General features: G+C 59.4%; 4 protein-coding genes across 11 annotated transcripts; 2 read left to right on the top strand and 2 right to left on the bottom strand.

The window, feature by feature from the left end:
- LOC110403391 (phosphatidylinositol 3,4,5-trisphosphate 5-phosphatase 2-like) lies at positions 101–9,165 on the top strand. 2 transcript variants are annotated; one of them, XM_021406542.1, is made up of 28 exons: positions 101–245; positions 395–781; positions 1,538–1,601; positions 2,001–2,139; positions 2,217–2,361; positions 2,609–2,749; positions 2,864–2,951; positions 3,170–3,256; positions 3,484–3,588; positions 3,675–3,789; positions 3,926–4,032; positions 4,304–4,406; positions 4,744–4,940; positions 5,017–5,134; positions 5,216–5,312; positions 5,452–5,590; positions 5,664–5,763; positions 6,061–6,149; positions 6,368–6,449; positions 6,533–6,622; positions 6,694–6,810; positions 6,899–6,987; positions 7,116–7,203; positions 7,271–7,426; positions 7,502–7,574; positions 7,652–8,090; positions 8,289–8,398; positions 8,694–9,165. In XM_021406542.1, exons 2-28 carry the CDS (start codon positions 645–647, stop codon positions 8,743–8,745), a joined length of 3,267 nt encoding a protein of 1,088 aa, XP_021262217.1. In that variant the 5' UTR covers positions 101–245; positions 395–644; the 3' UTR covers positions 8,746–9,165. The 2 variants fall into 2 exon arrangements, with proteins under 2 accessions (XP_021262217.1, XP_021262216.1); XM_021406541.1 differs by having other exon boundaries at positions 8,289–9,165.
- Positions 9,261–14,660, top strand: P2RY4 (pyrimidinergic receptor P2Y4). Its single transcript, XM_021406550.1, has one exon. The coding sequence runs from the start codon at positions 12,820–12,822 to the stop codon at positions 13,939–13,941; it is 1,122 nt and encodes a 373-aa protein (XP_021262225.1). The 5' UTR covers positions 9,261–12,819; the 3' UTR covers positions 13,942–14,660.
- LOC110403393 (diacylglycerol O-acyltransferase 2-like) lies at positions 14,938–20,471 on the bottom strand. 6 transcript variants are annotated; one of them, XM_021406547.1, is made up of 8 exons: positions 18,687–20,310; positions 17,454–17,582; positions 17,283–17,390; positions 17,056–17,126; positions 16,632–16,836; positions 15,844–16,018; positions 15,568–15,770; positions 14,942–15,425 (listed from the first exon to the last, which is right to left on the bottom strand). In XM_021406547.1, exons 1-8 carry the CDS (start codon positions 18,724–18,726, stop codon positions 15,271–15,273), a joined length of 1,086 nt encoding a protein of 361 aa, XP_021262222.1. In that variant the 5' UTR covers positions 18,727–20,310; the 3' UTR covers positions 14,942–15,270. The 6 variants fall into 6 exon arrangements, with proteins under 6 accessions (XP_021262219.1, XP_021262220.1, XP_021262223.1 ...); XM_021406544.1 differs by lacking the exon at positions 17,056–17,126 and adding an exon at positions 20,389–20,471 and having other exon boundaries at positions 14,938–15,425; positions 17,480–19,466; XM_021406545.1 differs by lacking the exon at positions 17,056–17,126 and adding an exon at positions 20,389–20,465 and having other exon boundaries at positions 14,938–15,425; positions 17,480–19,194.
- IGBP1 (immunoglobulin binding protein 1) lies at positions 20,467–25,445 on the bottom strand. 2 transcript variants are annotated; one of them, XM_021406551.1, is made up of 6 exons: positions 25,177–25,445; positions 24,804–25,088; positions 22,784–22,979; positions 21,696–21,781; positions 21,258–21,370; positions 20,467–20,999 (listed from the first exon to the last, which is right to left on the bottom strand). In XM_021406551.1, the coding sequence occupies exons 1-6, from the start codon at positions 25,428–25,430 to the stop codon at positions 20,851–20,853; spliced, it is 1,083 nt and encodes a 360-aa protein (XP_021262226.1). In that variant the 5' UTR covers positions 25,431–25,445; the 3' UTR covers positions 20,467–20,850. The 2 variants fall into 2 exon arrangements, with proteins under 2 accessions (XP_021262226.1, XP_021262228.1); XM_021406553.1 differs by having other exon boundaries at positions 20,467–20,996.

Below are 25,496 nucleotides of genomic sequence, written 5' to 3'. Positions count from 1 at the left end.
CCCCTATGCTTGGGCAGCCCCCATTGTGCTCGGGGCCCTGCATGGCCGCCGGCTTCCCCTGCCAGCGGGGCTGGAGTGGGAGGAGGAGCAAGGAGGCTGTCCCAGACACGGGGTGAGCAGAGCGTAAAGGAGGAAGAGTGCGGGCAGGCGCAGCAGTGCAGAGCAGGGACGGCGAGTGGTGGGCCTGGCAGCTGGGGACAGGCAGTAGGGGCACAGGGTGCACAGTGCCATGGCTGCAAGGGACGGTGAGTACCTCCGGTGACATGTGGGGCCCCGTGTGCCACTGGGATACGTGTGTGGCCTTATGCTCGTTGTGCAGCAGGGCAGGATGCTGGTGGGGTGATGCTGCCGCGGGACTCTGATCTGCCTCTCTCTGCCCCTTTGCACCCTGCAGGGTGCAACCCCCCATGATGAGGAGCACCCGGACCCCCAGCCTCACCCTGCAGCCCCCCCAGACCCACTCCTGCTGCACTGCCCAGCTGTGGGGATCAACGTGGGGCACCCTATGAGTAGCACCACAGCAGCTGCACAGCGCCCATCGGGACCCCCAGCCTCCGGGCCCCCACCTTCACCTTCCTCAGCGTTCATCCCATGTGGGGTGGGGGACGCAGGGCAGCACAGCCGACATTGTGCCACCCTCGAGGATGGCGGCAGCGAGCTGGTACCACCGGGACATCAGCAGGGTGGTGGCTGAGGAGCTGCTGGCCAAGGCCGGGCGGGACGGCTGCTTCCTGGTGCGGGACAGCGAATCCATTGCGGGGGCATACGCCCTGTGCCTCCTGTGAGTTGCTGCCTCATTTCTGCTCTTTGCTTCTTTCTTGTCCCCAGTCCCTGCAGCAGGGTGGGGGGATGGAGCAGTGCCGCAGCAAGGCAGGGTTAGGGGTTGGGGCTGCAAATCATTTGACAGCAAAAAGGATGTGTGCAGGGTGCAGCTGCCAGTTCTGCTTTGCTCAGCTCTCTGCGGTGGGGCTTTTTCGGTAATGCCCAGCTCAGTTCAGGGCGGGTGGCCCTGTGCGGCTCCCACCCCATATCCAAGGGGCAGCACACTGTGCCCTGTGGGGCTGCCCACGTTCAAGTGCATCTGGATGCCCGCCTGGCCCCTGCGGGGGATGGAGGATGTGGCCGGCACAGCCCTCTCTGTGCGAATACAAACATCCCCTCTGCGTCCAGCCCCCGGCGCGCCGGCATCCGGACCGCAGAGCCCGCTGTTAACTTCTCAGCTGCCGGGGTTTGAGCAGCCCCAGCACCTAAATCACTGCTGCTGGCTGCGGCACGGGGATGGGGCTGAGGTGGACCCCCCTACGACTGAGGGACATACTATATGGATGGGATGGAGATGCATGGGCAGTGCCTCTGAGGGTTTGGAAGGATGCCTCCCAGTTCCTTGTGGCTTTCCTGGCCAGGTGCATGGTGCAAATGGCAAACACATGGTGCTGGGGAGCGCGGGGCATGGGGAACCCCGGGACAGGCACAAGGTGACAGCTCAGTTCCTCTGCCTGCAAAGGGCACAGGCTGCAGATGCTCTGCTCTCCCGCAGGTTCCAGAGGCACGTCCACACCTACCGCATCCTGCCTGATGATGAGGGGCTGCTCTCAGTCCAGGTGGGTGCAGGAAGCAGTGTGCAGGGAAGGAAGGGGGCATTCACCCCCACCTCCAACTTCTGCACAGCACACGGCGAGGTGCAGCCTGCAGCTTCCCGCACGTGGCGAGCGGTGCGGTTTGCTTTTTGCATAAGCGCAGCAGCACAGGATGTGCGAGCTTTGCACCAACCCTTTCTGCAGCGCAGCAGCCTGGGAACGATGCCACTTTGGCAGCCCCATGGCTGCCTGCTGCTGCTGCACCTGGGAGAGGCTTTGTGAAAATGTTGTCCCCTCCCTGTCGCTGTCCCTGCTGTGAGAGTGTGCAGAGCATCCCCCATTGCCCACCCTAGTGAACCTGGCTGGGGGTGTCTGGCTTGTGGATGAGGGGACACGGTGGCCACCATCCCTTCTGTCCTCCAGAGCATCCAGGGCATCCAGGCCAAGTGCTTCCGCAGCCTCCCTGAGCTGATCAGTGCCTACCAGCAGCCCAACAACGGGTTGGTGACACCGCTGCTCTACCCCGTGCACCGGCCCTGGGAAGCAGCTGATGAGGACTCGGGTGAGCGGGCATGGGGGCAAGGGGTTGGGGCTGCTGGCAGAGAAGTGACAGCTCTGAACTGGGGTTTGTGCCCGCAGATGGGGAGGATGGAAGAGGTGGCCATGTGGGCAGCACGGTGCCCACTGGGGGGCCTGGAGGGGGCACAGGGCCTGGTGCTCCCCCCATCCGTTCCCACATCTCACAGCAGCTGCAGCTGAGGCTTCAGGAACAAGTCCACAGCAGGTAACGTGCTCCTTGGGGACACTGGGGTGGGCACAGCACAGCAGGGTGGAGGTGGCACATCCCAAGAGCACAAGACCAAGAGGATGCTCTTAAGGGTGCCTGCCCACCTCCGGCCCTGCTCATGCTGGAGCTGGAGCAGGGCACAAGCCGCCTTTGCCTGTGGTCTGCAAATCCCGAGTGCTGTGCCCGGGGATGGCACCTCTCCGTGCCTAGGCACCTCTGCTCCCAGCCACTGCTCCCCTTGCAGCCCATCCAGTGACTTCATGGGCTTCATGGCCGAATACCTGACGCAGCACCTGCCGCTGGACCTGGCTGCGCTGCGCAGTGGGCACCCGCAGCTGCACCATCTCAGCACTGCTCTCGTCACCGCCTGCCGGGCGCTGCACAGGCGAGTGGCATGGGGACGGCAGGATGAGGACAGCACGGGGCAGGGCTGCGGGGCCACCTGCTTGTCTCTGTCCCTGTGCACCGCCAGCTCTCATGCTCCTCTGTCTCTCTGCAGTGAGATCGACTTCACGCTGGCGGGCCTGGAGACCCTGGCCAGAGTGTTTGAGCCCCCCGTGTCCCCACGCGGCCCAGCCAGGGAGCAGGTGAGTCCCACAGGCTTGTCCCACTGCTGGGGGTTTGGGGTGGTTTTGGTGCCTGGGCGTGCTGCATGCCCTGTTGGTGCAATCTGGGCACAGCGGAGGGGATGAGGTCCCCGCTGGGGACAAGCAGGTGTGTGCTCCCAGTGCAGGAGGGGGGAGCAGGTCCCTGCCAGCCTTGGGCACATCCCAAACACAACACCAGCACCAGTCCTCCTCCCCAGGGTCTCCCAGCCAGCAATCCTGACCTGGAGCTGCTCCTCAGCAAGATCTCAGCCGTCAACCACCTGCTGTCATCGCTGGAGAAGAAGGTGCCCACATGCTGCCAGTGCCTCGCCGTGCTTGGCCAACTCCTCAGCTAATTAAACCCTCCAGCAAATTGCTACTCAGCTGCACAGCCATGCACCCCTGGCCTCTCCCCGTGCTTAAGGCCCCCTACCCCATGCTCCCAGTGTCAGCATCTCCCCAGACTGGGCACCTCAGCCACCCCCAGGCTGTCACCCACCGCATCCCCATCTCTCGCTCCTCCTGCTGGCAGGTGCTGATGTCACTGCAGGACACAGTGTCACGGCACAACCTGGCATTGCCCAGCCCCGCGGCCCCACCGCCGGATACCAAGCCCATGGCCACGCAGTGCTTCGAGGTGAGGACAGGGGGCACGGTGTGGCCCTGATGTCGTTGTCACTCATGGGTGAGGGCTGACCCAGAAGCCCCCCATCCATGCTGCAGGTGAAGGTGGGCAGGTTGCAGCGCGCAGCCCTGATGGTGGATGTGGAGTTGGGCACGGTGACCATCGCCAAGAGGGGCAGCGGGTCCCCAGAGGAGGTCATCCCACAGGAAAAAAGTAAGGGGCTGCTGCCCCCCAGTTCTCTGCATGAGGCATTTGCTGGTCTGGGCCTGACACCACAGGGCGGGCTGCATGCTGAGCTCTGCCCCATGCCAAGTCCCATCCCCCTGCACCCCTCATGCCCCGTGTTCAGTCCTGCAGCTGATCAAGTACCAGAGCGTGCAGAGCAAGGTGAGGCTGGTGTACGACCGCGACCTGCAGAGGAACCTGAGCAAGGACTTTGTCTTCCCCAGTGCAAGGGTGAGCAATGTGGGTGGCTTTGTGGGGGGATGTCCTCCAGCCCCTCTCCCCCCACCTCCTTAGAGAAGCTGTTTAGGGAACACAGAGCCATTACTTAACCATGCAGGGAATAGGTGCTCTTCAGGTCAAGGCCAGCCCTCTACCTGCTCTGACATCTTTGTGCTGATCTCCCCCACCCCTGTCTGCCTTTGAGGCTTCTGTGGCCTCCTACACCTGGGTTCAGTCCCTGAGACCCCCTGTATGTGCCCTGAGCCCCCTGTGTTGCCTCCAGAAGCGAGAAGCCTTTTGCCAGCTGCTGCAGCTGATGAAGATCCAGCATTCCAACCTGGATGAACCTGACCTCATCTCGGTTTACGTTGGGACATGGAACATGGGTAAGGGACCTCGATGAGGTCATGTCATCCTGGGGGATCTTCACAGCACACTGCAAACCTGGGAGTGTTGGGAAGGGTCTGCAAGGTAGCTGCTTTAGGACATGCAAGGTGTGAGCTGATCCTTGGTGGGAGGGGAGGCTGTAGAAGAACCCATCATGGCCATTTGGGGTATAGAGTTTTCTTGCCCTGTTGCTGTTGGAGACATGAATACCTGGAGGGCTTCACAGGTCTGAGATGTGCATGGGTGGACCAAGGTGCTGGCGTGATGCTTCCCATCCCCAGCGGGTGTAGGAGTGGAGGAAGGGGCAAGGAAGTCACCTGCGGTCCCTGTCCCCAGGCAGCACGCCGCCACCCCGCTCCCTCGCCTCCTGGCTGACCTCGAGGGGCCTGGGACACATACAGGACGAGACCACTGCCTGCATCCCGCATGACATCTACGTCATCGGCACACAGGAGAACTCCCTGGGTGACCGCGAGTGGGTCGAGTTCCTGCGCGCGTCCCTGAAGACGCTGATGGCCATCGACTACCGAGTGGTAATGGCCAACTTCTGGGGATGCTTTGGCTTCCTGCGGTGTGGGGGGTGGGCAGGCTGACTGCCCTGTCCCGCAGGTGGCCCTGCAGTGCCTCTGGAGCATCAAGATGGTGGTGCTGGTGAAGCCAGAGCACGAGCGGCGCATCAGCCATGTCCACACCTCCAGTGTCAAAACAGGGATTGCCAACACTCTGGGTAGGGTAGGGACGGGGACACTGAGCTGGGGGGGGCCGCCCCACGGCTCCTCCATGCCCCCTGAGCTCCGTGTCCCCACAGGGAACAAGGGGGCTGTGGGTGTCTCCTTTCTTTTCAATGGGACGTCCTTCGGCTTTGTCAACTGCCACCTGGTCTCGGGCAGCGAGAAGACCCACAGGTGGGGGGGGGCACGGGGACACCCTGGAGTGGGCGGGTGTGGGGTTACCCCATCCCCCTCCTGCCTCAGGGGCAGGGGGTGGCCCCACGATACCCCACAGTGGTTGACGTGTGGCTGCTGTCCCCTCCGCACGGCACAGGCGGAACCAGAACTACAGTGACATCCTGCGCTCGCTGGCACTGGGCGACAAGCAGCTCAGCGCCTTCGACCTCACGCTGCGCTTCACCCACCTCTTCTGGTTCGGGGACCTCAACTACCGCCTGGACATGGACGTGCAGGTGTGTGTGCCCCTGGGGAGCTGGGCTGGGGGTGCAGGGGCCTGTGCTCACCGCTCATCCTGTGCCTGCTCAGGATGTCCTGACCCACATCACTAAGAAGGAGTTTGACATCCTCCTAGCCATGGACCAGCTCAACTTGGAGCGGGAGAAGAACAAGGTGTTCCTGCAGTTCCGTGAGTGCGGGGCTGCTGGGCTGCTTGCTGCCTGCCCCAGTGCTCTGGTGGCACCCGGGGACCTCCAGCTGTCTGCCGGTGCCACCTCCAGCACCGTGTCCCTGCACGGCTCTGTGCGAGGTGTCAAAAGCCCCAGGGAAAGTGATGTGCTCCATGAACCCCTCCTGGGCAGCGTCCCTGCAGCAGGGAGCATGTGGGCATGGGGACACTCAGGGCCTGACTCCATAGGAACAGTTTGCACCTTTGGGGACAGTCGGAGATGCTGGCCCCATGTCACCTGTGTGTCTCGGTTCACAGGTGAAGGTGACATCTCCTTCCCACCCACCTACCGATACGAGCGGGGCTCCCGGGACAACTACATGTGGCAGAAGTTCAAGACCACAGGGGTGAGCTCCTACAGCATTGCATTGGGGTGTGGGACATGGCTGGGGTTGGGGACAGTAGATCAGATGTTGCTGGACAGAGTGCTCAGCCTTCTCCTGGGGGGGGGTGATGCTTTAGGGTCACTCTTTATATTTTCTTGTTGGTGAAGAAGAAGCAGGGCTGGGAGAAAGCATCCTGACCCTAAGAGGATGCCTATAGTGGCTGCTTTTCTCCTTCCTAGATGAGGATCAATGTCCCCTCGTGGTGTGACCGCATCCTCTGGAAGTCGCTCCCAGAGACCCACCTGGTCTGCAGCTCCTATGGTGAGTGGCACTCAGGGATGGGGCTGAGCCCGGTGCAGCCCCACATCTAGGGTATGGCCACTAGCTGGCTCTCCCCACACCAGGCTGCACCGATGACATCGTCACCAGCGACCACTCACCCGTCTTCGCCACCTTCGAGGTGGGTGTGACGTCGCAGTTTGTGCCCAAGAAGGGTAAGGACAAGGGGACGGGGTCTGTCCCCCACTGGGGCTTGTCCCCCATTGAGCACCCCCACATCCTGCAGCTCCTGGCACCGGCCCCGAGCCCCTGGCCTGCATCGAGTGGGACAGCATCGAGGTGATCGTCAAAACCGCCAGCCGCAGCAAGTGCTACATTGAGTTCCACTCTTACTGCCTGGAGGGTGAGGTGCCCTGGGGATGCGGTGCAGGGCAGGGAGGGTCAGTGCCTGGCATGGGGCTGGAGCTGTCCCCTTGATTCTCCCCCGGCAGAGGCACAGCGCAGTGGGGAGAACACCTCGCAGAGCTGCGACGTCCCCGGCTTCCTCAGGATGTGCTGGTCAGCAAAGCAGCTGCCCGTGGTACGTGCAGCAGGGAGGGCTCAGCATCCTCCTGCCTCCTCGTTCCCATCCCTCGCACCCCACATGGTGTGATCACCCCCTGAGGACAGAGGCACGCCTTGTCACCCCACCCCTCTCACCTTGCACAGCTGAACCCCATCCTGCCCGACCTGGAATACCTGGGTGACCAGCACCTGCTTCTCAGCATCAAGGGCATGGAGAGCTGCGAGTCGTACGGTGCGTGCGGGATGGGGGCATGGGCAGGGTGCTGCCGGGCGTGGGGCTCACGGTGCTGCATGTGCAGGCGAGTGCTGCATCGCGATGCGGTCGATGATTGGCAGCATGGCCCAGCAGTTCGAGACCTTCCTCTTCCACCGCGGCGAGGAGACGGGCTCCATACGGGGCTGGATGAAGGTCCGCGTCCCCAAGGACAGGCGCAGCACCCGCGAGAGGCTCTATGGTAAGGTGCCACCGTGCCACCCCGCTGCTACCGTGTGCCCACGTGGGGAGAAGTGACACTTCCGTGCTTTTGCAGAGTGGATCAGCTTCGAGGAGGAGGAGGATGCTCCGGCGGAGGACTCCCCGCTGTGCCCCAAGCCGCCTCTCAGGTACGCCAACAGGCTGCGATCCATCCCCGTGCCCCATCCCCAGGTGACGCTGAGCCTGGTGCTGCTGTGCCCTGCAGGAGCCGTCCCCGCAGCCTCCCGGAGGTGACCAGCAGCTACACCAACCCGGCCTACTTCATCTTCGAGGGGCTGCCCACCACGTGGACGCTGGGTGCTGACCCTCAGGAGGACAGCCCCATGCAGGGTTCCCCCCAGACACGGGCCCCTTCGCCCTTGCCTCGTGGGTCCCTGCTAAGCCCCCCTGGTGTGGTCAGGCAGAAGCGCCCCAAATCGGCCGTCCTGGCGAGGGATGTGCCAGAGAGAGGTGACTGCTCGCTGACAGTGCTGCACATGGCCACTTGCCTGAGCCAGCTGGACCACGTGGCCCCCAGGGGTGAAGGGGACAGCCACCAAATGCTGCTGCACCAGAGCCACAGTGCCCCTCAGCCACCCCCGCCGCGGTGCCGGGGGGTGCCAGGGCGCAGGATGGATGCTCACCAGCACGGCCACCACAGAGAGGTACAACCATGGGGCATGCTTTTGGCTCTGCGGCACCCCCAGAAGCAGAATGCTGTCCCTTTGTAGAGCCACCAATGGGGCATGGATGGCTGGAGGGGTGGCAGTGCTGAGGTGCCCAGTTCATGCAGAGTGGGGACACAAACGTGGGCATTTCTGCTGTTGCAGGGCTGAAACCTTCCCTTGTTCTTCTTTCCCCAGCGGCCCTGTGACAGGTCCCGCAGCGCCAGCACTGGGCCAGGCCACGTTGGAGTGCAGCAGCGTGAGGATGGGCTGTGTGCACGTGGCTGGGACAACACCGAAGTCTTCAGGTACCCCCCAGCCCTGGAGCTGGCAGCAGCGGGCACGGAGCAGGGCAGCACTGCTGTCCCCAGGGTCCCCAGTAGAGTTCTGCGCCTGGGGGAGGATGAGAGGTGAACCCTCTCCAGGCAGAGTGCAGGAGGCCGAGGAGACGGACCCACTCTGTCCCCAGATCTTCATGGACACCCAGGGGGTCCCCACTAAGTGGCTTCCTGGCACAGGGTCCCTTTTGCTGCATGTGCAGGGCTGGCACTGAGCAAGACCTGCTGGGAGCTGGGGTGCTCAGCCCTGCCCCCATCCCTACAGCCTCCCCCATGGCAAGGTGCATGGGAGCCCCTCGGGGAGCCGGCAGTGCTGAGCCCACCCCAAACCCAACAGCTAGACCTGCACAAGTGAGACTGGAAATGTCCCACGGTGGTTCCCTCGCTAGCACTTTTGGCATCTCACCTTGCCATGGCCAGCACCCAGGAGTGGACCTGGCCAAGCAGGAGGTGACTGCTGTGCCTCTGCTGGGAAGTTTCTATGGACGTCAGATGGATGCTCTCGGGGTGCCACCGTACGTCTCCATCCTCCCTCCCCAAAGGAATGCAAAAACCATGCTGAGCCCCACCAGCAAGGGGGGACACAGGGCACACGGACACGGGGACCGCTGGGTGTTTGGAGCTTGAGGCTGTGGCCGAGTTCCCCAGGGAGCTCTGCAGCAGCTGCTCCTGGGGCTGCGTCCTATGGGCTGCACCGCGCTGTTGCCACCTAGAATAAAGCCTCAGGGTTTGGAGGACGCTGAAGTGTGCGCGTGCACACACCGGGAGCACACCGGGAGCCTGCTCTGCCAAACCACGGGGAGCCCCGGCTCGCATCTGCGTGCTGCCGAACCGCAGCCACTGCGCGGCCCTGCTGCGCTGCCCGCTCCGGGGACGCGATGCCCAGGCCGGCCTCAAGGTGGCAGCGGCCGCCTTTCTCGCCGGGAGAGCCTCGCAGGGCAGGGGTACCAGCCCGACCCCGAGCGAGGGGGCCGCGGTCCCATGGGAGAGGAGCCGTGGTCCCCAGGGATGAGGGTGCATGGTCCCCACGGGAGAAGAAGGGCCGTGGCCGGTTCCCATCCGCGAGGCGCCGCGATCCCCGTGGGTGAGAGCGTACAGCCTCCGCGGGCAAATGGGACGCGGTCCCCACGGGGGACAGACCGCGGTCTCCGCAGGTGTAGGGCCGAGGTCCCCAGTCACCAAGGGGGGAGCACGCACATCTCACATCTCGGGGGCTGCATCCGATCCAAAGGCTGCAAGGGCACGGGGCAGGACGGGACGGGAGCGCGGCCGGGCTGAGCCCCGCAGCAGCCCCGCGGGGCGGGCAGGGACGCTGGCACGGCGGCTGGTGAACCGCGGGTTCCTGCCCCCGCCTCCTCCCACCTCCAGTCCGGCCTCTCCCAGGCACTTTGCTCCCAGCCCGGGAGAGCGCGAGCAGCCGCGACACGGCCTGGCCCCGCACGGCGGCGTGGCCCTGGGCGCCATGGGGAACAAGCGCTCCCTGGGGGTGCCCCGCAGCTGAGAGTCACCCCATCCCCGGAGCGCAGGTGAGCTGGGGGCCTCGGGGCTGGGGGAGGGCAGCAGCTGGGACGGTCCCGCTGCGGTGGTGCCGTGGCTGTGCAAACCTAGCCAGGCTTCGGGGTGCTGGAGGTGCAGCTTTAGCCCTGAGAGGAATGACAGCGACAACCTGGGGGTGTAGGATTGGGGGGGCAGAGGGGCGGGGTCGGCCCATCCCTAAATCTCTCCTTCCAATCACACCACTGTGCTCCTCTATCAATCCCCAAGAGCCTTTGTACTTCATGGTGCAACCACCTCCTCTCCTTCATCTTCCTCTTCAGCCTCCAAATACCATCTCCTTTGGAGACAAAGCTGGCCCTGGGGCTGCTCCAGCTCTGCTTGGTGCTGCAAACCCGGCGAGGTGGAAGGGCTGGAGCAGCCTGCTTGGGGGTGGAAAGGCTGTCACCTGCCACCCTGCTGAGACCTGGGGGCAGCTGGGCACAGGTGGGCCGCAGTGGGGTACTGCACAGCCCCAGCAGCGCTGCCAGCCCCAGGGAGGACGCAGCTCTGGTGAGCAGAAAGGGAGCTCAGAGAAATCAGGTCACGCTCCCCTGGTGCCAGGGCTTTGGCTGGGCTCACCACGTAGCGATTAGGGACAAGGGTCCTTCTGCAGGATGTTTTGCACAATTTCCCCTTGTTTTGCAATTTCCGAGGGCTTAAGAGAGAAGAAAAGCCCTGTGTTTTCCCAGAGCCCCTCAGCAGCCCATTCCATGCCCCATCCCCAAAGGGCAGCACACATCCCAGACGTGTGCCCTGAGTGTGCCCCCAGCCCCGCTCTGCCTCTGGCCATTCTCCTTGTGTGCCACTCACTGCACCCAGAACAAGTGGAAAGCTTCATCCCCACACCACAGCCCCGTGCATCCACAAAACGGGCAGGGCAGGACTGGGCATCACCTCCCCAGCCCCCAGCTGGGCTCAGAGCCTCACTGCTGCAGGTGGTCCCTCCGGAAAAGTGCATGGAGAAAGCCACGGCTGGAAGAGCCTCACTGAGGCTGTGCTCGAGGAACATGAATGGCAGTGACGTGTCCTCAGGGTGGATGGGCGTAAATCAGAGTCCTTTAAACCACCGCCTTTGATCGTGACTAAGATGAGGAAGCAGGAAACCTCGACTGCTGAGATCAAGATCGTCAGATGCCATCGTCTTTTGCGTTTCGGTTTGTCAGTGGTTTTCCTGAAGGCAGCTTGCTCAGGAGCAGTCAAATCGCGCTGCCGCATGCAGCCGGCCTCAGGCTTCACCTGCCCTCTTAACCATCCAGCATCACATTTTCTTTGTGTGTTTCTTACATCAGACGTCATTTTTTTCAACTGGATTATTCAGACCTTCCTCATTTGCCGGCAGCTCCACGGAGATTGGCCTTGGCCGCCGCAACCTGCAGCAGCTCCGCTCTTGTAGGGCTTTGCACTGCGCTGCTCTGCCCTCAGCCATCCTCGGAGGGAGGAAGAGAAGAATGGAGCCCCTGCTTCCTGCTGCCCCCGTCGGCATTCCCAGTCCCCGCACTGGGAGCGGAGAGAGGTCCCGCTGTTAATATTTGATCAGGGCCTGCCTCTTGCTCTCTGAACTCATCCCGTCATTAAGCTGTCCGCAGCGGGAAGGGGCGGTGGGTTCGGGCCCAAAGCTGCGCTCAGCCCAGAACTCAAACAAAGTGCCGGGCTGCGTGCGGAGCGGGGGGCTGGTCCCGGTGCCCTTCATTACTTTATGATCATCTCTGCAAACAGCGGGGTGTCTCTGCAGGACAGCAGCTCCCCGGAGCCACGGATGCGCCCTGGGGAGATCCCTGCCTGCTGTGCTCGCTGCGAGCAGCGGTGGTGAAGGAAAGCGGTAAAGGGGATGGGGGGAAGGAGCGTGGGGGTGGCCCAGCTTTCTGCTCGCACCACCTGAACCAGCATCCTGCATCACCTCCCTGAGCCGAGCCCTGCTCCATCGCAGGGCCCACCGCGCCCTGGACAAGCACTGCCTTCCTTCAGCCCTCCCCGCCGCCAGCAGCCTGCAGTGACCCGGGAGGCTCTTAGCACAACCCCCCCCACGCCCAGGGCAGCCCCAGGGAAGCTGCCCCGTATCTGCTGGAGCAGTGGGTGCTGAACTTTAGACATCTCCAGAGGCGAGTGCAGCCTTTTTACAGCTTGCCCTCGCTTTTCACCCCCCGGGGACCAATTTGCCGGGACGATGAGAATCCCAGTCTTTGATCCAAACAATGCGCAAAGGGGGAAATGTCCCCATGGCTTCGAGCTGGCGCTGTGTCGGGCTGGGGCTTGGCTCGGGTGCAGCTCCTCTCTGTGCCGCTGAGCTCATTGCTCTCCTGGGGAGGAGAGCCTGCAGCTGGAGGCCCCTCGCTCCCAGGGACGCTCTCCCAAAGGCTCTTCTAACAGCCCCCCGAGGATTTCTCAGGGCCATTGTACCCCTCCAGACGATCCTTTCTTCTCCTCCTGCCTTTCTTCTGGGGAGGACCCCTCCGGGACTGGCAGCATTGTCACGGTGGTGCCAATTAGGCTGAGCCGGCTTCCAAGAGGCTGCGCTGGCACCGCGCGGGGGCTGCTGTTGCTGATCAAGGTTTCATTGTTCGCCGCGGGTCTGCTGGTTGGCCCTGGGCACCCTGCCCGGCTCCGCGCGGTGTCACGGCGCGCTGCTCCGAGCCACGATCCGCGGGTGTCACTGGGAGGGCTCCGGAGGGGAGGATGTGTCAAGCCCAAACCCAAGAGCTGAGAAAAAACAGAGAAGCATCAAAGTGGCCGGAGCTCCTGGAGGGGGGGAAAATCTGGCATCTTTGGCCGCCTGCCCCGCTTTGTGCCTGACAATGCTCGGGATCAACAGCTAATGTGTTTTTATTAACTGCTCCCGCAGCTCTGGCTGGGAGAACATGGACGCTCCGGTGAGGATGTTCTCACTTGCCCCGTGGACACCGACGCCGACCCCCTGGCTGGGAGGGAATACAACCGCTGCAGAGGCAAAGTGCGTCTTCAATGAGGAGTTCAAGTTCATCCTGCTGCCCATCTCCTACGGCATCGTCTTCGTGGTGGGTCTGCCCCTCAACTCCTGGGCCATATGGATTTTTGTCACAAGGATGAGGCCCTGGAACGCCACCACCACCTACATGTTCAACCTGGCCATCTCTGACACGCTCTACGTCTTCTCCCTCCCCACTCTGGTCTACTATTACGCTGACCGCAACAACTGGCCCTTCGGGAAAGCGTTCTGCAAGATCGTGCGCTTCCTCTTCTACGCCAACCTCTACAGCAGCATCCTCTTCCTGACGTGCATCAGCGTCCACCGCTACATGGGCATCTGCCACCCCATCCGCTCCCTCAAGTGGGTGAAGACCAAACACGCTCGACTCACCTGTGTGTGCGTCTGGCTGGTTGTCACCATCTGCCTCATCCCCAACCTCATCTTCGTCACCACCAGCTCCAGGGACAACAGCACCTTGTGCCATGACACCACCAAGCCCGAGGAGTTCGACCATTACGTGCACTACAGCTCCTCCGTCATGGCCCTTCTCTTTGGTGTTCCCTTCCTGGTGATTGTCGTGTGCTATTGCCTGATGGCCAAGAGGCTCTGCAAGCCCAGCTTCCCCAGCCCCGGCCCCCGCGTGCCCTCCTACAAGAAGCGCTCCATCAAGATGATCATCATCGTGCTCACCGTCTTCGCCATTTGCTTCGTGCCCTTCCACATCACCCGGACCCTCTACTACACCTCCCGCTACTTCCAAGCCGACTGCCAGACCCTCAACATCATCAACTTCACCTACAAGATCACGCGGCCCCTGGCCAGCATCAACAGCTGCCTGGACCCCATCCTGTACTTCATGGCAGGGGACAAGTACCGGGGGCGGCTGCGCCGGGAGGCAGCCCAGCGGGCCCGGCCTGCGCCCACTTCCCTGCTGGCCCTGGTGTCCCCCTCCGTGGACAGCAGCGTGGTCGGCAGCTGCTGCCACAGTGAGAGTCGGGGGACAGGGACAGCATGGAGCGGAGGTGGGCAATGAGAGGTGAAGAAGCGGGGCACACTGTGGAAGCCACAGTCCCACAAACCTGCCTGGAGCATTGACCATGGGTCTGAGGGCAGGTGGCCATGGGGCGCATCCCAGGGCATTCGTGGGGACAGGTCACTAAGACAACAAAACTTTTGTCTCTCCCCAGGCACGCACAGAGTGCATGACCACAGAGTGCATGGAATGGACTGGCACTGGGAACAGTGGAGGAGCAGCCCTGTGTCAGCAAGTGGTGACAGTGCAGACAGCATGAATGCTGGTCGTGGTCCTGGCCAGGGTCTCCACTGAGACTTTGGCCCTTGGTCCAGTGCTGCCGGCGCTGAGGGCTCAGCCCCCTGCTGCAATGCCCTGCACGGTTCTCAGGGTAGGGACACCTGGGGGACGGGCACAGATTTCAGAGATATCCCCATCTCTCCCACAGCATCAGCCTGGGGGAGGCAGTGAGGGGCTGTGCTGCTAATGGACCTCAATAAAGCACCTTCCCCTTCTCCACATCCCAAACTGGTCCTCCCTGTATCAGGAGGAAGAGGGATGACATATCTGTGGTGAGAGGACAGCAGTGTGGCCCCTTCGTATTATGGCACAATGCGGGGCAAGCTCGGGGCCATGGGCTGGGGGGGGTGGCACCACGCTGACAAGGGAGGGGTGGTGGAGGCCTGCAGGGGAATCTGCCTTTATGAGTGTTTGCTCTCTAAATGTTTACCCAGAGTTTTGTTTAACTGAGTGTCTGCGTAAAGACGAGCTGCCCGGAGATGCTTATCAGCTGCCTCCTGCGCCAGCCCGCAATGGGATGGGGCTAAATGGAGCTGTCCCTCCCCCTCAGTGCCCCCTCAGTCCTCCCAGCCCATGCTCGGGGAAGGGGGGCACAGCACCGTCAGTGTGTCACCACTACCTCCAGTGCCACCAAGCCCCACCGTCCCCACCCACCCCCATGCTGTGCCCTGATTGATCTGGCACCCCCAAGCACACTCAGGACACGGTGAGGGGGTTGAAATTTGTATGAGAAATATCACCCAACAACCACATCGAGGCCACTGTCACCAGTCCCCGTGCCTGAGTGTCGCTCCCCCTGCTCCAAGGGGGAACACCTCCCCAGCCCAGCCCTGCTCACCACAGGGATGCAACCCTGTGACCTCCCTCCTCTTCCTCATGACACCCCATGCCCTCCCTCTGCTCATGGTCACCGTATGGGACTGTGCCCATCACTGCAGTCCCTGCGGTGGCACCTCCAGGGCCTCCGTCAGCCTCTGGGTGCCACGGGAGGAAGAGGAGGAGGGGGAGCAGCGAGGCCTCGTCAGCCACATGTCCCCATGCCTGCATCACTCACACGATGCACAGCTTGTCCCCCTCTGACAGCCCGTACTTGGTCTTGTTGTCGTTGAAGAGCTTGAGCAGGGAGCGCACATACATGCCATGGTACAGGTCCACCACCTCGCTGCTCGGCTCCTCGATCTTGGGCACCATCACCGGCTCCCCCACTGCGGGAAGGGAACCCATCACCCCACTGGGTACGGGGCAGTGCTCGGCTCCATGGGTCATAAGCTGGGTTACAATTCCCAGCATCACATGGGGCATCCTCCTCCTCCCCACGTGCCCCACAGTCCCCCTGCAGCCACTCACCCACGGTGGTGATGGGCCGGGCGTAGGGCAGGAAGCCCCGCGAGTGCACCGAGGTGAGGCCGCGGCCGTAGAAGACGCAAGGAGCAAAACCCATCATCTTCTGGAAGCGCTGCTGCACGGCCCGCATCCAGCTGCCCTCCTCAAACACCACCTGGCGGAACAGCTCGTTCTCCCCAAAGGAGAAGGAGGGCACAAGGAAGGCGCTACGGAGGGGACATGGTGGTGTTGAGGGGGTGTACCGGGACCCCCGTGCCCCCCAGGTGCTCCCACGCTCACCCGTGCTGCAGGGCCATGCGGACGAAGCCCTTGCGGTTCTTCAGGATGAGCGTGGTGACGCCGGGGCTGCAGGAGAGAGACTCGGCCGCGCCACCGATGACGATGGCCACGGCATTGCCAGTGCCGTTCTTGGAGAGCAGGTAGCTGATGGCACGGCGCGTCACCGGGCACAGGCCTGCGGTGGGAGCAGTGGGGTCTGTAGGGCAGGGGGGAACCGTGCAAAGGACCCCACTAGGGAGCATGTCTGGAGGGGACAGAGCAGGGGACAGCAGGGGCTGCAGGCAGGATATGAACAAGGTGCATACAGAGCGCAGGAGCGCATATGAAGTTGTGCACGGGGTGCAGGCAGGGTGTGCAGAGGTGCGTGCAAGATGTGCAGGGGGTCAAAAGAGTGCAACAATCTGGGCACAGGTGCAAGCAGGGCATGCAGAGCATGCAAGCAAGGTGCACACAGGTGTGCGCAGGGTGCAGGCAGGGTGTGCACAAGGTGCAAACAGCACACATCAGGAGCACACAGGATGCGAGCAGGATGTAAGCGAGGTGTGCAGATGGTGCAAACAACGCAAGAGGAGGTAAGCACAGGATGCACACAGGTGCAATCAGAACGCAGCCAAGATGAGCAGAGGGTGTAAACAGTGCAAAACAGTTACGTGCAGGATGCCAACAAGGTGTGCACAGGGTGCAGGCAGTCTGAGTCCATGCCTCGCTTGCTCCTTGAGAGCACAGGTGGGGACCAGAGGTCATGGCTGGGAGCGGGGACACAGGCACCAGACCCCCACCCCACTCACCCCCACTCATGAGGTACTCCCTGAAGAGGGGAAGGCGGAAGTTCCCAGCCAGTGTGGTGAGGAAGGGCTGGATGCCCGGGAACAGCTCGGAGAAGCCGGTGGAGCCGGTGATGAAGTTGCAGAAGGCGCCGACGCAGAGGATCCCGTGGGGGTGGGAACCAATGATGTAGTTGTGGCCAGGGGACAGGTCATGCGTCTTCACCAGCTGCGGGGACAGAGGCGTCTGACAGTGGGGACATAGGGGACTGACAGTGCTCCATGGCAGCAGCGTGTGCTGCAGGCAGGGCTCAGGGACACCCGGAATAACAGCGCTGCTCCCGACCGGTTCACAGCAAAGGGAACTGCCTGGAGAGCCCAGCAGCTCCTTTAGGATGGTGCCACCACTGTTTGTGTCATCACCCCCACCCCATACCCTGCCCCGCACCTTCACAGGGAAATAGTCCCGAAAATGCCTCCACACCGACCACCTCCGCAGGCACGGCAGCCTCCTGCCCCCTGAGAATGGGACAGGAATGGGGTGAGGAGAGCCCATCCCAGCAGACAGAGGGCTGCATCCCTCTTGCTGCCATTTGTAGGTGGAAGGAGGAAGATGTGGCACTGTGCTGGGATGGACCCAGAGAAATGGGGTGTCCTTAGGGTGCCCCATCATACCTTTCTCCGGTGTGTCCCAGTCAAAGATGACCCAGGCCAGGTAGAGAGCAGAGATGGGCCAGAAGCGGGTGAACACCAGGTAGATGAGCAGCACCAGGGTGACGGGGCCTGCGGGATGGGGTGGGTGAGTGAGCGCACGCCCGGCCCTACAGCCCCCACGGCCCCACTCACCCAGCAGCAGGAAGCTGAGCACCCACTGGAGCACGGCGAGGAGCTGCAGCCAGGCACGGACATCCCGCTGCGAGGGCCAGGGCACGGCCAGCAGCGTGCGCAGGGCGGCATGGAGGCTGGCACGGCTGCCTGCAAGGACACGGGCACGGTGAGCTCAGCGTTCCCATCCACAGAGCCACCACTGTGCTAGGAATGGCCCTGGTTGGCTGATGCTGGGACATGGGATGGATGGGCTGGGGATGCTCGATGTCTGCCCCCCGGCAGTGCCAAGGACAGCGGCATGGGTGGCTGTCCGCATTGTCCCCGCAGGGACAGCCCAGCCCCACTCCCCTCTGCTGGATCTGGTGAACCATTAACAGCCCCGGACAGTGCCAGGATCCAAACTCCATGCAGAGCCCCATCCCGCCTCCCTAAAACGGGCCTGAGCCACCGGCCAAAGGTCTGAGACGCAGCAGGGCCTGTGAAAACAACCTGAAATCCGCAGTGAGAAAAATGCACAGGGGGAGAGGGGATGGAGCTGTCCCCATTGAGGACCAGCACCAGCCCCGGGGGGAGGCTCAGCTCTTCCCACCTCAATCCAAACCAGGAACAGGCAATTGGGAAAAACAGAGTACTGGAACCACCCCAGCAGAAGGATTCTTCCTCCTCAGTGCTGTCCCCATTCCGAACACCCTCCCTACTCTGCTACATTCCCAGAAATCCTCCAGCCCCACGGCTCTCAGCTTTCCCAATGCCCAGTGACTTTTCCAGCGAAGACACACAGCCCATCTGCGCCTACCCCAAAGTTGCTTTTTTTAGCCCTTTTTGCAGCCCCTCGAGCGCTCGCTCCGTTGGTTTCCAGACTGCACAATGAAAACCATCAGCAGAGTGATGGGCGATGCCCAGTGCTATGCTCACGCCGCTCCCCAGTCGGGTGGTGGGAGCCTCCCCCGAGGAGCTCGGCCTCTGCGGCTCCGGGCAGCGCGGAGATGAGAGCAGAACTGGCATCACTTTGCAGCATCTCACAGGAGGAGCGTTTCCTAACGCCTGGTCAGCATTAACTTAAGAAATCCCATCCTGTTGAGCAACTTTATGTTTTCCTCTGGTGCCGCTAACCCCAAATCGCTCCCAACACCTCCCTTTCCCCTGAGCAGTCTTAAAGCAAACAGACAATGGCGACAGCAAGCACTAATTGCCCGAGCCCCTACAGCACCGGAGCGTTAGGAACCATTCAAACATTTGGATCTTCCTTACCGCTCAGATTTTGGGAACAGGCTGCAATGATTGTTTTCATGGTGGCGGGGAGCTCTGCTCCGCAGCCCGGCTCAGCGGGTTAAAAGGCAGGTTTGGAAATCCTGGGCGGCGATTGATCGCTCAGCCGGCCTCGGTGACCGCCCCGGCCGATGCGAGGGGGACGTGCAGAGGGGAGCGGGGCCAGGATGGGAGCTGGGGCTCCCTGGGAGAAGTCACACTGAGTGACAATTCCTCCTCCTCGGCACCAGCGGCTGCTGCCCCCCAGGAACAGCGCTGTCTGCACCGTGGGTATTTCACAAACCGCTGTCCCGCTCTGCTGGCGCGATCCCTTCGAGAGCCGCCTGAAAACGTCACCCTGATGCTCGGTGGGGTGGGATGCAGCTTGGCGAGCTGGCTACTAGCCACGTGGTCCACTCCTCAGCAAACCAGAAGGATGGCCGGGGTGGTGCCCGGCACCCAAACTTCTTCCACTGGAAGATGCCTTCATGCTTCACCTGGTCCTGGCTTGCTGAAGGACAGGAGTGGAAGACCGAAAAGATGGAGTGTAACTAAACGAAACAAAGATGGGAAAGGTTCCCTTCCACACGTATGAAGAAAAGAGAAAACAAAAGCAGCATGGAAGCAGCATGGAGAGCAGGCTCCAGGCCAACAGTGAAAGCGACAGAAAGCCTGCAGGACCTCATCCAGTGGAGCTGCATCTCCTTCCATACGGACTTGCCAGGAGCAGCAGGCTGACAGCAACACAGGAAAGGGGTTAATTCCTATTTAAGATTGCACGCGCTGTTGAAGCAAAAAAAAGTTTCGGAAAGTAAAGAACCCACAGAAATCCATAATCCGTTCTAGTAAATCATAGAAACAGTATCTGGAAAAAGAGGGCAACTCCATCCATTGCAGACTACACGCAGTTCCACAGCATACACTAGCCAAGAGGTACTGAGATTGCTATGTCTAAGCAGTCCTGCAGCCCAGCTGGCTGCTCAGGTGTGCATGAATCATGCTCCTAAGAAGAACAAAGAGCTGAATTCTTCTCAAATCCCATTGTGCCCAAAGGTAAGGGAGCAGCCTGCTGATGAAACCTCTGACTGGGCCAAATAAAAGACTGGAACAGCGCTGTGGGCTGCTCTGGGTAACACGCTACCACACAAGGAGCAATGGTGCTTAGTTTGTTGTTGTTGTTGTTGTTGTTGTTTTTAATCCTGACATTTGTAACACGCTTTGTGTTTTTAACAGGTTTAGAACAACCTTAATGGCTGCTGCTGGCCCACAGTTGGCAAGGCCAGAGCTCCCAACAGCTTGCTTTAGAGGAATCCAGATCCTGCAGGGTTGTTCTGTAAGCAGATTTCAGAGCACGCTGACCACCAGTGCACTGCTCCTCTGAACAAGGTACTGCTTTGTCCCAGCATTGGCCTTGACAACATGCCACTAGAAGGTCCTGGGTACACACTATACATACATATGTACGTATACCATAGCTGCACAGACTCCACATTACACTAAGCAAAAGGACAAATGTTCATATTAAGGCATTTGTACTACTTGTAGTATCAGCACTTCAACACACTGCCCTCAGAACACCTGAACTACTTATAACACAAAAAACCCACATGTCAGCCTGCCCACATGGGAAAGAATGGAGTGATGAGGCAGTGGAAAGGCCAATGGTACCCCTGGCCAAAATAACTGCCCAGCTGACACTACTCACCTCTGACCTCCTTGGCTGCTGACACACACGCTCTGGAAGAAACCAGGACGAAAAGCAAGGGATTTTCACAGGGAGAACTAGGCAACACAAGAGGTTTTATTTTGTTTAAAACATAGAGGAAAAAAAATAAATACATCCACCAGCAATAGAAAGAGCGGTTTCCAAACTCAGGTACTTTTCTTTCAAGGACTTCCTCTGACTGGGAGAGCAGAGGCAGCCTGACCCATCGTGCAGCGCCCGCTGACAGGAGCCCCGTGGTGTCACTGCACACGACAAGCACCCTCCCAGCCTGACGTTTCATGTAAACCAAAGCAAACTGTCACGTTTACTCCTCTGACTCCAGTGACTCCCAGAGAATTCAAGGATACCTCTGTATATGTACAGTGTATTTATTCCTATATCTGCGAGACATAGGCAACTCTTACAGGATTTCCAGGCCCTGCTCTCTCTGCTGCTAGAGCATCAGCCCATGTTCTGCCGGTTGCCGTAGCCTCTTGGGTGTGTATCTTTCCAGTCATCCCAGTCCCGAGCTTTTTGAAGAGCTTCCTCATCATCCTCCTCCTTTAGTTTTTCCTGCCGCTCCTTCTGCAGCTCTTCATCATTTGTGTCTGCTAAAGGCCAAGAACAAGAGTGAGGGACAGCACAACACTGGAAGTTTCCCAGTCGTGGTCTCACAACTCTCCTGCAGGAATCAGCCTAGACAGAAAGCAGGCATTGCTGAAGAGCAGCCCAGCGACCCATTTATTACTCTCAAAGCCTAATGGAGAAAGCTAGAGCGCGTTTTACATCCTGAATACATCCCCATTCACCCTTCTCCTCAAGAGGGTTCCCAAATTCTCTATTCCCATTTTTGCTCTATTCTGCCTTACCTGGCGGCCTCTGAGGTGCGCTCTGCCCACGTGCTGCTTCTTCTCTTTTCCTCTGATCATACCAGTCATTTACAGTCATAGTTGGCAGGCCAGGGTATCCAGCACCAAACACTCTACAGGAAGAGAGAGATGGCCAAGGAAGGCACTTTACGTTCTGTACATTGATACTGGTTCAGTCATACAGAACTAATCTGTACTCCAATTTGTACCAATAGTTAAGACACTGAAGTATGCTGACAACAGAACAAATTAGAGAAAGTGGAAGAAATGTATCAGAAGTTTCCCCATCCCTCGCCCGTACAACACATGCAGTCTTGAAGTGACATGTCTGCCTGAAGACAATGACTGCTTTTCTGCATTTGAAGAAGTATCTTAGTCTCACCATGAGAACACAGCACTGCATCATACTGTGTTTAAAAAGTAAAAAAACCAACATACTTAGCCTGAAGTGCATCCCGGGTGAGAATGAAAGGTTTCAATGGAGTCCTGACTTGTTGAGAAGAACCATGTGGTGGTGCTGAAGACTGAAATGGCAAACAAGAGTCAGTAATCATGTAGATAAGAGTTCCCTTCCTTGCCCACCACCCCAAGCAAGTTACTAAGGGTCTTGTAGAAAAGAAATGCCTCTGCTGGCAGTGCAACATCCCAAACTGGACAATTCTGCCCTTAATCCAGTTTAAATCATGAACTCCATCTGTGAGCTTCCACAAATCACTTCTCTTTGTGCCTTTGTTATACCCATTCTGATCAAAGCAGAAAGTCAACAGAGCTAAACCAGATCAGCTCGGATCAAAGCATGAAATATAGCTTATTTTTTCCATGGATCAAACACAGTACATTATGAAGCAAATCAAGCTCATCATTCACGAAGATATCACCCAGGGCACTACAGAACAGCAGAGCTCTGCAATAAAGAATTGCACAAACCAGCTGTGCCAGCAAAGCTAGACTATGGTACACTGAGGCACGTTATGATTTTGTAATTCCAGACAGACATTTGAGGTGAGCAGCATAAAGTCCAGAAAAACTGTTCTACACACAACTGACAGGTCCCTACGCAGCTTTCCTCACATGGAATGGACATGTCTTACTGTAACATCAGGATTTTCTGTAGGCTTAGAAGTGCAGGCTTGAAAAAAATAAAAGCCACAAGGGTCTTGTTTTAATTAAAAAATGTATTTATTTCTTTAGAGTTAAAGGTCTGGCACAACCCTGCCAAGTGAAGAAAAGCCTCTGCTCACAGACCAGCTACGCCCTGATATTCAGAACTCGAGCATTTAACAAGCCACGACTGCCTAGGATGTATGGCAGCACCACGCTTTGCAAAAATCTGACCACTGGCCATTCAGAATTAAACCAAGCCTCATCCATTTATATTGCACATGAGTTAAAACTCTCATCTAGAATTCACAGAACAACATTTAGGAAACTCTGATGAATTCCTCCGAGGTTCATTTAGCTACAACAGTTTTTATCATCAAGTCTAACTATGCAGAGTTTGCAGGATCTCAAGAGAGATTTCCTACCTGTTTCATCGTATCTCTGCTCTTCAAGATGACCATTTCCTGGTCGATGCTCTCAATTTCCTCAAAGCTGATGGTGATCCATTTCTGGGCCTGCAGTAGATACAGCTCCCGTACTTGCTCCTCATCTGCCTGCCCACTCTCCACAAAGGTTCTCAAAGAGGCCAGCTTGTTCTCCAGTTCCTTTTTCTGCTTATATCTGGCTCAAAGAGAAAAAAATAATTAGTTAATTTCAATAAACTTTCTCCAGCACAGCCCAGACACTGTGTGTTCTAAAACAAACAATTTCTTGAACTTGAGTAAAATTTAGTTAGAGAGCTACCTCCTGTCCATGTTAATTGCTTTTCACAGAAGTGCCAATTGCTGATCACTGCTCATTAGGGTAAACAAATCCCAGACATTTATAAAGAGACTCATATTGTTGAGGAATGCACAGGTGAGAGCAGGATCCACTCATTCAACAACAGACAAACAGTCCCATAGAGCTAAAGCAATGACTTTCAGGAACACAGCACCAGATCTTACCAGCTGTCATTTCCTGATGACCTCTAAAGAAGCATGAGCATGAGGCAGAACACCAAGCATGAAGATGTAATCCCACCTCAGCGTGACTGACAACAAAAGTTTTTGACAAATGAAAACTACAGAAACCAGAAGAGTTCCACTGTGCTTACAAAGGCTTTGAAAATTCATGACCATATACACACCTGCAGCACTCAGATCTTCTCCACCCATCTTCCCCCTTGTGTCCTACTCTCAACTCCAACTTGGGCACTGCAATGGATTTTTACTAGTATTTGCAAGAGGCTAAAAGGACAACTAAGCACATTTCCAATTTCTGTCTCAGATGGTTATGTGCCTGCAGATGAGCTTTTTACTATACTTTTGGCTTTCTGGATTTTCTTGGTCTAGTTAAGAGAAGCAGGGGGGGGAAGAAGGGGTCTACCTATCCAACATACTTCCAGGGTAAATCCTTAAGTTACAGCATCACCAAAGAATTAACAGTAAGAACCAAAGATTAGAAGCCTATGGGAGCTGAAAGGACACAGAGCCTGTGAGCTGTTCTATAAAATGCTCCACAGAAAACCCTGAAAAACACGGTTTAAGAAGCTGAGCACCTACCTGCCCAGCCCTGTGCTGCAGGGAGGCAAAGCAAACCGCTCCTCTCTGGTTTGTTTGCAGCAGGATAAGCTCCCTTTAATCAACTACTGACAATGCCAACTGGGAGAAGACAGCTCTGGAGCCTGCGTGATGACACAGGCCTCTGAGAAGTTTTGTCCATGCAGTCTCTGCTGTTGTAACTGCAGTGTCTCGCCCTCCAAGCAGGTCAAGCACAGACCTGCTCGTGGCAGGGGTTAGGGCAGACACCTCCCGTCTGATGCAGGTGGGGTCAGCTGTGGTTGAGCTCAGCAGGAGCTGCAGCGTGGCTGCCTCGTGCTCCAGCACACACACAGTACCCATGCTGAGCAGCCCATGCAGGAAAGTCTCTGCTGTGAAGGGCATCACAGAACAGCTGGGTTGGAAAAGACCTTAATGCTCAGCCAGTCCCAAGCCCGGTACCATGGGCTGGGTGTCCCCCAGCAGCTCAGGTTGCCCAGGGCCCTCCAGGCAGGGCAGCCTCACTGCCCCCTGGGTAAAGGACTCCATATGAGAATTTCATAGTATCCACTACCCAAACCAGTCCCACTTGGGCTACTCCCTAGAACAGAAAGCACGTGTCAATATACATGCAACCTGCGTTGCTCACACACTTGTCTTGTGGCTTTCACTACCACCACGATAAGCAACAACCCGACCACCACAATCCTCAGCTAAACACGATGACGTATCGATGTGCTCTGTATTAAAGCTCGGTAGGAATAAAGCCGGGTAGGAAGCGTCCAACCTGGATGTCCTCACACAGTGATCACAGCTAAACCCGACGAGCCCCGTGCCCTCCTCGATGCCACCTCCGCCGCCTGGAACCGCCCCGCACCACCAGCAGCGCTACGCGGGGCGGATCTCCCGACGCGCACCCTCTCACCTCTCGATCTTGGCCTGCCGGCTGGAGGCCATGGCCAGCAGGTCGCGCTGGACGGCGCCCCCGGCCCCGCTGTCCTCCCGGGGGGCGGCGGGGGGCGGCCGGGCGCTGCTCATCCCGTAGGCGCGGCACAGCTCCAGGAAGCGGCAGAAGTGCCGCCGGGCGCTCTCCAGGTGCTCCCGCCGCCGGCTCGGCTCCACCTGCCGCAGCGTCAGAGCGCCCAGCAGCGCGGGCACCAGCAGGTACTTCAGGTCGGCCGAGGCGATCTCCTCCAGCTCCTCGTTCTCACTGCAAGGGAGAGATCGGCATCACAGCCCCGCTCAGCGCGCCGGCCCCGGCCCCGGCCCCGGCCCCGGCCCCGGCCCCGCCACCTCACCTGAAGAGCTCCAGCTCCGCCACCATGGCGGCCGCCCGCTGCAGCGCGTCCAGACCCTGCCGCACCTTGACCTGCACGGCCGGGGCCCCGGAGGACGGCTCGGTGCTGGTCTCCACTTCCTCCAGCAGCCGCCAGCCTGTCTCCAGCAGCTCCGGGAGCCGCGGGCCCTCGCCCGGCGCCTCCGCCATGCTGGGCCGGGAAGGAACCGCCTGCCCGCGCACTTCCGGCAACGGCGGCAACGCCCCTTCCGCCATCTTGGTGAGGGCGAGGCCGCCATCTTGGTGAGGGGTGAGGCCGCCATCTTGGTGAGGGCCGGCGAT

The sequence above is a fragment of the Numida meleagris genome, chromosome 8 (assembly GCF_002078875.1).
Source record: "Numida meleagris isolate 19003 breed g44 Domestic line chromosome 8, NumMel1.0, whole genome shotgun sequence".
Lineage (NCBI taxonomy): Eukaryota > Metazoa > Chordata > Aves > Galliformes > Numididae > Numida > Numida meleagris.
The sequence above is the reverse complement of the archived record's forward strand: the minus strand, read 5'-3'. Positions and strand labels throughout refer to the sequence as shown.